This window comes from Centruroides sculpturatus, unplaced genomic scaffold (genome assembly GCF_000671375.1).
Source record: "Centruroides sculpturatus isolate CEXI.00-Female unplaced genomic scaffold, Cexi_2.0 scaffold1063, whole genome shotgun sequence".
Lineage (NCBI taxonomy): Eukaryota > Metazoa > Arthropoda > Arachnida > Scorpiones > Buthidae > Centruroides > Centruroides sculpturatus.
Genome location: NW_019385188.1, coordinates 128,883 through 139,684, shown reverse-complemented (window position 1 = coordinate 139,684; position 10,802 = coordinate 128,883). Strand labels below are relative to the sequence as shown.

Genomic DNA, 10,802 nt, shown 5'->3' with positions numbered 1-10,802 from the left:
TTGTGGAGTACAATAGATAAAACATTATGGGATCGAATAAAGAGTGAAGTAAGAAGGGAATAGAAGTAAAAGAGGATTACAAATGAGAAGATTAAATGGCATGAGCTCGTGATGAAGATGACGGAGGAGAGGCTATTAAAAAGAATATTCGAATTGAAAGTGATAGAAGTAAATGATCGAAGAGAATTCATAAGATAAATTACCGTATATAGCAGATGGAGAATGTATGGAAGAAGGCGGAGTAAGCTGTTTAAAAAGAAAAATGGTAGATGGACGGGAATGGATAGATTCAGTTGACTTGGAAACAACGCCAGATTATTATTATTAGATTTAATACTATGTTAATATTAATGCTTTATAATATTAACATTCATATTATGTTATGTTAATGCATAAACAAATGGAATGGGTATTGGAGTAATTTAAGAAATTAATCTCGTGTTTTTCTAAGAGTAACTTTATGGAGGTAATGTGATGGTTTGGAGGAATTTAGCGCTGCTGGAAAATTGCCTTTAACTTTTATTTCATCAACAATAAAGATTATTAATCGACCCCTGTCAATCATCTCCTGTCATTTCTTCAGCAAAACCAGCATATCCCCTTTACATTTCAACGAGATAATGCAAGTCATTAAGGTCTGGCCAGCATGCCTCCCAGACCTCAATGCATTAGAAAATCTAGGATATTCATGTGATAAAAATATACGCATATAACCATTCGTTTGCATCAATTGAACCACTAAAAACGCGATACTTCTGGCCTAGGAGGAGATGGGAATCAATTAACCAATCAAGTGATTTGTTTTTAAGTAGACCATTTTTATGAAGTAAATAATAAACGTGCAGTGTATAAAAGACAAGCAAAAAACACCAACTATGGCTTGAAGACATTGAAATGATACAGCTTAGAGCTTAAAGGAGAACTGGAGGAATCTGTAGGTGCTTCAGTATAGCTATGATTTTTGCATTTCTATCATACGAAATCATGTAACTTTCACATTCTAAAACTCAAAATTGTGTATAAAATTCGGTAACAATTCCATAACTTTATCCCTACGGAATATCATATAATAATGTGAAGTAATTCATATATAATATCGATAAACAAACGTATTTTCATTTATAATCGATATAATAATTGTTTTCAATACGAATTAAGCTTATTGTAATCATTCTACCATTAAGAATATTGGGCATATTATATTATTTCTCTTTTATGAATTTCTTATTTCATAAATGATGATGTTCAATTCTTAACTACAACAGAAATTCGTTAATCCGGCATCTATTCTGGTTCCATAGGCGCCGGATTAAATAATCTTGTAATTTTTGCAAAATTATATACCATCGGAACGTTGCAGATATTGCTATACATTTTATACTTGAGAATTCTGCTGTATGCTCTCGATTTGTTTACATGTACTCTTTAATTCAATGATATAGTCTATGACTATTCTATCTTAACATTTATTGCACACAATCATAATAAGGCTTATAAAACTTTATATAATGGTGCAATATAACCAATGCTACTTTACGTGGCCTCTGGCTGCGTTCATGTAACTTGTAAAAAATCAGTAGCAAGTAAATTACTCTCTCTTCAAAGGCAGTTTGACATTAGAATTTCAAAGTTCTGCAGAACTGTTTTTACTAATGCCTCTCTGATACTACAGAGCTCCTTCCTTTGCCATTATGTATTGTGAAAAAGGTTCTAAACTACTACATCAGAAGTACAAACGTCAAGGCTCAACAACGGTCTCTACTCCTATCTACGGCTGTTCATACGCTACCACATTGCAATTACCCTACTATCTCTGATCATCATCCAGTAAACAAGGTTATTTGGTGTCATCTGCTTCCTCCATGGATAATCACGCAGACATTAATTTCTACATAGACTGGTCCAAAAGCTCCCTTCTTGTCGTCTCGAGTATCCGTATCTTCCTCCAAACCGACATATTTTGCCAAAAATATGTTAGAAAGTACAGATACCTCCCATATACCTCCATCTATCAAGCTGAAGAAGATGCTGACTACCAAGCTGTTCAGTGGGCCACTTCACTATCAAACAAAACTCTATCAACATTTACAGTGATTCTCAGTCTGTCCTAAAAGCTCTATTAAATCCCAATTGCAATAGCAATAAAATCGCATATATCCAGCACCATATTTAAAAATCTTGTAAATAAGATAACTTTTATATTTGTTCCTGGCCATACTGGCATACTAGGAAATGAAAAAGCCGACTATGAGCCTAAGTCAGCTGCAAAGGACACTGATTTGGACTACACTCGCATCCCTCTCTCACGTATCAGCCTTAAAAATTATACTCATGACAACACTATGCAAAAGTGGAATCAGTAAAAGTAGTTGAGTAGTAAAACTTGTAGAATAACAAGACTTTATTTTCCTAGTGTTGAATGTAGGTTGTCATCACCACTTAGAGATTTAACGTTTGCTACTGTTCAACTATTTACTGAGCATGGTAATTTTAGAAGTTACCTGCCGATGTATAACCGGGCAGAAGCTGCTTCTTGCTTTTGCTCTACAGAAAACCTAGACACTGTCGACCATATGATCTATCATTGTCCAATTTATGATCAACATACACTTATTCTGAAATTAGAAATTTTTAGCCGAATACTAATTTTATGTTTATTTTGTATGATGTATTTTGGTTTATGTATTCTTAGTGTTAGCCTATACGGCCCATAGGAGTGGTGCACTTATTCTAATAAAAAATAAGAGAGAGAAACTATCACACGGCCTTTCTCCCATGACAAAAAATGTGTAGAGAGTGAATCTGCTAGCGTTATTAGTCTATCACGTCACACGAGACAACGAGCGTTCTTAACCCCCTATTCCTGAGTAAGAAATCCTTGATCCCACCACCCCAAAATACCTTACTATAAAACATGTGTTAACTTCGACAAAGCAATGTTTGTTCTCCGCAATACAATGGACAGATTATGGATCTTAGAGCATAGCGTGTTTAAACAAATTACCATTGGAAGAAACTAACATGCCAGGTGATTATTGAACACCTCCGAATTTTCGGCTACTTTCAGAACATGTCGGATTACAGAATATTCTGGCATACCGGATGAACTTACGTATTTAAATACAGGTTTCATAATATCTTGAAGACAATGGCCGAGTGGACGAGAGGTTAGAATAGTTATCTACCGCTCTGGGGGGGCCGGAATCGAACCTTATCTAGGTCGAAAAATTTCAGGAATTTTTCGGGGAGTGGTCTACCCGGATATATCAGATGTCAGGCCCGTCCACATCACCCAGCCGCATTGTGGGCCAAACTCATAATGGATTTGCTAACAAAAGCCTTCTTAGTGCCCATAGAGCTGAAAGTGTTTAAAAAGTATTTGCAATCGAATAATTTTGTTTAATTTTCTGTTTACTACAACCAAAATCTCGATATAGCGCTACCTTCGTAAAACGTCAATGAATACTTTTAAACGGATCCTCCTTACAGGTTAATTATTAAATAGAAAACCACCCTTTTTAGTGTTTTTAAAGGGTGGTTTTCTATTCAACACTATTAAGAAGGATCCGTTTAGTATTCTTTGACGTCTTGAACAATTTAAGATTCTTATTGTTCGACTCTGCAATTGGTACTAAATTGAAGTTTGACTTATAGTGTTTGTTTCCTCGTATTTATCGTACAGACTATGTCTTAGCATATCTCGTTTCGCTTTGTCTATCGTGCTTTTGTAGTTGCTTCTCTCTATTAATTCGTTATATCGAGGGTCAACAGTATTATCAAATTTATTAAAACTTTAAAAACTTATAACTAAATTGAATAAAGCATAGTTTAAATTTGAAATGTATGAGCTTTTATCGCATGTGAATTATTATTAAATAAATAATTCATACTTATATTCAATAAATATATTAAATTATTTATGAATATTTCGAATGCAATAATCGAAATATTCAGAAAAGGGTCTAAACATACATTTATTATCATAAAAACGCCTATAAAATAGAATATGCAATTAGTAACAAGTGAATTAATCTTTTATTCAATTACTTTTATGCATAATTTTAAGTACAGGACTTTAAAAATGTTAATTATATGAGTGACAAATTATGTTAACGTTCCTATTCTTTTTCTATTTTCTTTATAAAATGAATTTAAACTTTAATTTAAACTAGAAATTTCAAAAATTCTCGAAATTCTTAAATATAACGTTTCTTCTTTTACAGGCCTATTCATCATATGACCATTTAATCAAGAGTTCTGCTGTTGTGAGAGATGTGGATTCAAATTTAATTTGCTTCTTCAAGATTTATGAATGTAGGTCATCCTCCTACACACTCATATTAGATTTTATTATATGGTCAATAGGAATCGTCCATAATGGACAGGAAATATATTATAAAATAAAGAAAACTTTACAAAAAAGAATCAATCCCATATTTAGTCAGTATGTAATTATTTTAGGAAAAATTCAATGTGTCAACCCTACTGAGATTTAAAGAATAGAAGAGAATTCCTCAATAGATGAAAGTCCCTAAGAGAATTTCTCAATAGAGAGAGTCCCTAAGAGAATCCCTTAATAGACGAGAGTACCTGAGGAAATTCATCAATGGACAAAAGTTCCTGACAGAATCCCGGATAGATGAGAATCCCTGATAGAATTCCTTAAAAAATTCCTTAAAAATTCCTTGAAATTCCTTTAAAAAATGACAGCCGTGAAATAATTCTTGATGATAATCTGTCGAGTAATAAAATTCATTATCTCGTTCACGAATTACTCGAAAATAATGAAGTTTTATGGCATTGCTAATTACAGTTTAATCTTTTAAACACCTTATGAAAGGTAATCTTTCATTGTGGATAGAAAGCGATTTTTTCATTAAAGGTTATAATTACTACAGTATATCAATCATTACACACATTAATTTTATGTCTATTATAAATCCCTTTTGCTCACATGATTGCAAAGGAATGAATGATATATGCTGGACATGGAACTATCATACTTAGAAAGAGGACGAGGAGGAAAAAGACACAGATAAGGAGACTAAACCGAACGGTTACCTCGTATAAAAAGCACATAAGCCGATGATGATGATGACGATGACTTGCTTTCTCTCAAATACAATAAAAGAGAACGATTATATTAAACTCGCATATTGTAAACACTTAACTTACTTCACTGTTTCTTTATTTCTTTCAATTGACTCCTTCTGATCTCGGTTATATTAAATAGCATATTCATTTTTCAAATCTAAACCATAGTTTTCTCCACGCAAAATTCTCTTCATAAGATTTGAATGAATATTTTTAGCATATTAATTAGTACAAGCGAAGGACAACGTCCGTCTAGAGAATATATAGTTCATTGATAAACTTTTAATAAATATTTTCTATAAAGAAACTTCGAATCTATACTTTATTAATAGGAAATTAATCGTCAGTTTTCACTTTTTTAGTCATATTTTAAAAAATATTCTTTACAATCTATAGGAATTAAAAAAAAACCTATTTACATGCCCATTATGTGTTGAATCATATCTATAATGGGGCGTTAGATTAGTGGGTTATGGACCCGTGGGCGTCCAAAGAAAGGGCTAACGGAGGCACTTGCTCTCCTATGGGATTGAGTAAAAAATTCCACAAATTATAATCGTAAAAGTGATAAGCCCTAGCACATTACTTCAGACTGGTATTCGAACCCGAATCCTTCTGCATTCGGGGATCTTGCTGCTCTTTTAGTTAAATTTGTAAATGATATTGACTATAAATTACAAAATTATATATATATATATTTTTTTTGATTTAAAATATTCACGAATATACTTTAAAAAAGATTAAATCAATCTACGTACTTGTCAAAAATTAAAGCAGATAATTTAATAATATTTTAAGTGGATTAACTAAGATTATATTCAATGTTTCAAAGACGCTTTTAAAGCTTTAAAAATTCACAAGAGGTGAATTAAATTAAAGGCGTCGTTAACAAAGACTGTCAAACTGACTGAACGTAAACATTTAAATATTTATATATAATACTATAATCAAACAAACAGACACACGCACGCACACGTATATATTTATATTAAATGAAAGCTCTGTTATAAACTATATAAACATATAACTATTAATATAAATATAACTTTTTATTTATTTTAAATTCAAACAATTTGGCTGCAGTTTTCAAATTGCTACCCAATTATCGTCCGTCTGTCTGTCTGTTCGTCCTTCCCATTTTAACAGAAGGTTGTTTGTGTTTGTATGTACAGTACAGTATATAAATAATACAATCACATTCATTCAGTCCTATAGAATAATTAAAATTGGCTCCTATAGGCTTTGTATATGTCTAGGTAGATGAATCAATATTTATATATAAACTTTAAATAATAAAAGTTTATAATTTATTTTATTAAATTTCATTATATAACGCGTGAATAATTAATTACGAATAAAATATAAAATAAAATAATATTCTTGTTTAAAATAAATAAATAAAATATATAGAAAATAAATTAATTTTAATAACAGTAACTCTTCGCTTTTCATGAGCATCATTTTTTCTATTTTTAAATCCCATTCTTCTCTTAATAATTGATTAAAAAGTAATTTTTTTTTATTATAGAATAGAGATTATAATTAGATTTTTCAACAATATACTAAAGATATTCTTAGTTGAAGGATTAATTTAATTTTTATTTATTTATTTCTTTTCATACATGGATAACACCATTCTCTAAAATTGCATCTCTATAGAAGAATTCTTTGTTATAAGGCATGTTTTTTTTTTTCTTTTTTATAATCTTAATCAGCTTACAAATAGCGTTATATCCAATTCTCCTTTTATCTTCTTTACTCTGTTATCAGCTAAATAAGAGATTATTTTTGACAATACTTTTAAATTCGATTCCATTTTTTTATTATCTATATAATAGTTTATATACCTAAAATGCAGTTATATAGTATTTTTGACAATATTTTTAAATTATATTCCATTTTTATTATATAATTGCACCATTCTGGAGTCGCTTTTCAGGGGATGGGAATTGGAATTGGGTTATAAAAGCTATATAAAAAATATACATTTATTAACTGGAGTAAGTTCGGGTTTAAGTTAAGAAGGATAGATTTTAGGGGTAGTTTAGGAACCAAAGTGTTTGTTTCTAGTGTAGAAGAACGTGTTGAAATGTTGAATGATATTGAAACCTTTATCCTTTTATATATAGAGAAACAGAAGGGAGAACTGAACACTTGCCCCATAGTAGTTTAGTATAACATAATAGTGTCTACTGTACTATACTATATACCTATAATACAGTTATATATGTATAATATAGATATTTATAGACTAGGAATTTAGATAATATTTTAAAATTTTTTCTATTAAAATAATATAATAATTTGTGTACAATTATATAAGTATATTAAAATATAGGAAGTTTTTTTTAAATATATTTAATTTATATCATTGAATCTGTTGATATATAAAGAAGAATATCAATTCATGAATTAAGTATAAGGAATGCAATTTATTTTCCTTACTTAATATTGATTAAACACTATCATTACGTGACTAAATTGCTTCCTATTCTTAAACGAATCTAAATTTATTCTATTTATTTTCGCTTATCAATATTTATTATAGAAGCTCATTTATCTACAAATTTCAATTATAAATGAGTTTAAAATAATTTAATATAAAATAAATATAAAACGAATTTATATATTTATTAGTATTACCCGACTAATTTTACAGGCAGTTTTCCAGGTATTCAACCTGCTGTATTCGACTATCTGACAGGTCTTCTCTCAGCATCCCATTTTCTCTTACTCTGTAACCATGGAAACGAGAAGAAGGTTGAGTGGTAATTCTAATAAATATTAGTATAAATATTAGTACAAAGCTATCAGAAATTTAACGAATCTGCAGTTCATGGTTGACAATCAAAATCTATAATGGGGAGAAAAAAAAGAGAGAGAGAGAGAGAGATTGAAAGTGAAATTTATCATTTCATTAAAATGTGTTTAATATATCATTAATCCAATTTAATGAAATAGCTGAATCAATAGAGATTATTGAATAAAGTATAACCATATTAGACATTCTACTCTATCATGTAAAAGTTTACAGAAAATAATCAATGTTAGAAAATGTTTTATAATTAATTTTCATAAATTAATTAACGAACAGTTGCCAATTTTTTCAAGTATTTCACTAATTACTCCATAATTTTTTTTTCATTGTTAAATATATAATAATCGTCTACTAGATTTTATACAATTAAGTTAAAAATACAATTATTTTATTCAGACTTATGAATGAAAATATACTAAATCGATAGGAAGTGTCCGGATATTTCATCTAAAAATCCTTCATTTATGTAGAGGCATTAAATTATAAATTAATTTTTTAATTATTAATTCATAATTCTAGAATTTATTTAAAAAAAACACACACACACAAAATTCAATAAAATACGGAAGATTTCGACGTATTTAAATAAATCTACAATAAAGAATTACCTTTTTTTTTATTAAGTACGTAAAACCCGAATTAAAATTACTCTTCACTTAAACGATAGGGAGTAATAATTAATTGGCGTATAACTAAATTATTTCGTTAATTATAATTAAATTTCGATAGTAAACGATTAATCGATTAATAGATGAATGGAAATAATCTTTAACTATAGCCGTGACATGTGGATTTTATGCCATATGTGATTTTTTTCGTTTTTTTTTCTTCTTTAAGTGCAACTATACTACATACACGCCCATAGTATACATTGATAGAACTGGTATTAAAGTTTTACAGGAAGATTTTATAGTATAATACTCACCTGTTTAGTTGTCAATAGAAGATTTAGCTCTTGTAGAAAGAATTAGAGACATTAGATTTGAGGAATTGCGCCAAGTGATGGTGTTGAGTAACAGAATCAGAGATACCTGCCCAACCGATTCGATAAGATGGTTGATTCCTAGCCACTGGGTTCGATCGATGGTCCTGTCCTCTCTCACCAATTCTAACCCGACTTTGAATATATCGTTATTCTATAGTTAATAAAACCAATCACTCACACATTCATTTCATTTTATTAATTCTTTATAAAATATATCCATCAATTTCTCTATGATAAATACGTCTAAAATGTAACCATCTTCTAATTACTTTAAGCTTATATTAAACTCTTTATATAATAGAAAAATATATAATATATAGTTTAATTCGTTTTTATTTAAAAAAAANATGAACTTTATTTAGGTCAATAATTCGAAAGTGAGAGTGCAATTATTTAAATTTAAAATATATTTTTTAAAAAAAATTATGTTAAACATCACGCTTTTATATAGCTTGATGATTAATGAAACTTGAACACAATGGTCCCTCTTATTTAAAACAATACACCTTACTGTATGATATAATACATTTTATAAAATCATATATATATATTTTTTTTACTTATAAACTACTGTTATTATCGAGAAAAATTAATGGAACATACAAATTTAGGGTGTAATAATACGTTTGAAATATTAGTGGTAAAATATGATGCACTTTAAAAATCGATTTCGTCTGTTAAAAAAGCAGAAAAGTATTCGCTTCCATAGTGAAATCGTTCTTCTATACCTTAAAAATCGATTTTTCACGCAAAAAAACACAAAAGAGTACTTGTCTTATGTGCTTTTTTTTCGTAAAAAAATCACTTTTGTGTATTGTAAATATCGATTTTGCACGTGATAAACACAGAAGAGTATTATCTCTTCTGTGTTTTCGTGTATAGAATCATTCTCCTATATTTTAAAAATCAATAAATAAATAAATAAACCACACAGAAGAATGTTTTTCCAATGAAAATGCATTATATTTTATATTTTTAAATATCGATTTTACACGCGAAAAAAACAATAGAATAAATAGACTCTTCTGTTCTTTTCTCCTATAATTTCTGAATAAATTCATATTTAATATATTCTAGTTTAATCTTTTGAAATCTTTTACAACACGCGAATCATCAACCACAATAGAAAAAATAAATAAATAAGCTTAAAACAAATACAACAATCGTCACAATTGTATAATTCGAAATTTAAAATATATTAGAAAAAATTGAATTGGACCAATCACATAATTTAACCACGCCCACTTTATGAGATCTTAAGTCACGCCTTATATATTATATAGAATTTCGACCAATAGAATATGAGTAAAGTTACTATACTTACCAGGAACAACTACAACAACAACACCAGCACAGACAACACGTCTTTTGCAATCGATGATAACGTTGCGAGCTCATTCCTTCTTTATCTTGAATTTTCTTATTGGTTTCGGAGCGTGGCTCCGTTAAGTTCGTATCGTCACCAGCCACTTGTAGTGCTGATGTTGTCGCATCCGCTACATTGTCTGTCTGTCTTCTGCCACCGGAAGGGACAGAGGAAGTAGTGCCAGCTGCTGATAGTAAATTGAGTGAGGGCGCTGCTTTGTCTGTTGAGCATTGTTGGTTGGACATCTGAAATTTTCCACAATTTTCCACATAAAAATTTCATCACTTTTTTATTTATTTATTTTATTAATAATTCTTACGTATACAGTGTAATATAATAGATAAATAACAGATAAGTAATATTTTAGGGTGGTCCAAAAGTAAGTTTACCGAATAAATTAATACCTTTCTTAAAAATTTAAATAATTTAGTGCATTTTTTAAATATATATATTACGTTTCATATTCGCATGGTTAACTGACTTTTGGGCCACGCTATATAATAAAATATATTATGTATTTAAATATATATATATATTAT

General features: G+C 29.3%; 1 protein-coding gene across 1 annotated transcript in view; it reads right to left on the bottom strand.

Annotated features, from left to right (window-relative positions):
• LOC111635925 (regulator of G-protein signaling 17-like) overlaps positions 1 to 10,802 on the bottom strand; it is a 35,676-nt gene that overhangs the window by 20,581 nt on the left and 4,293 nt on the right. The window contains exon 2 of the mRNA XM_023381066.1: positions 10,222 to 10,508. Within this exon, the coding sequence (XP_023236834.1) occupies positions 10,222 to 10,508 (287 nt within the window). The remainder of the gene's footprint in view (positions 1 to 10,221; positions 10,509 to 10,802) is intronic.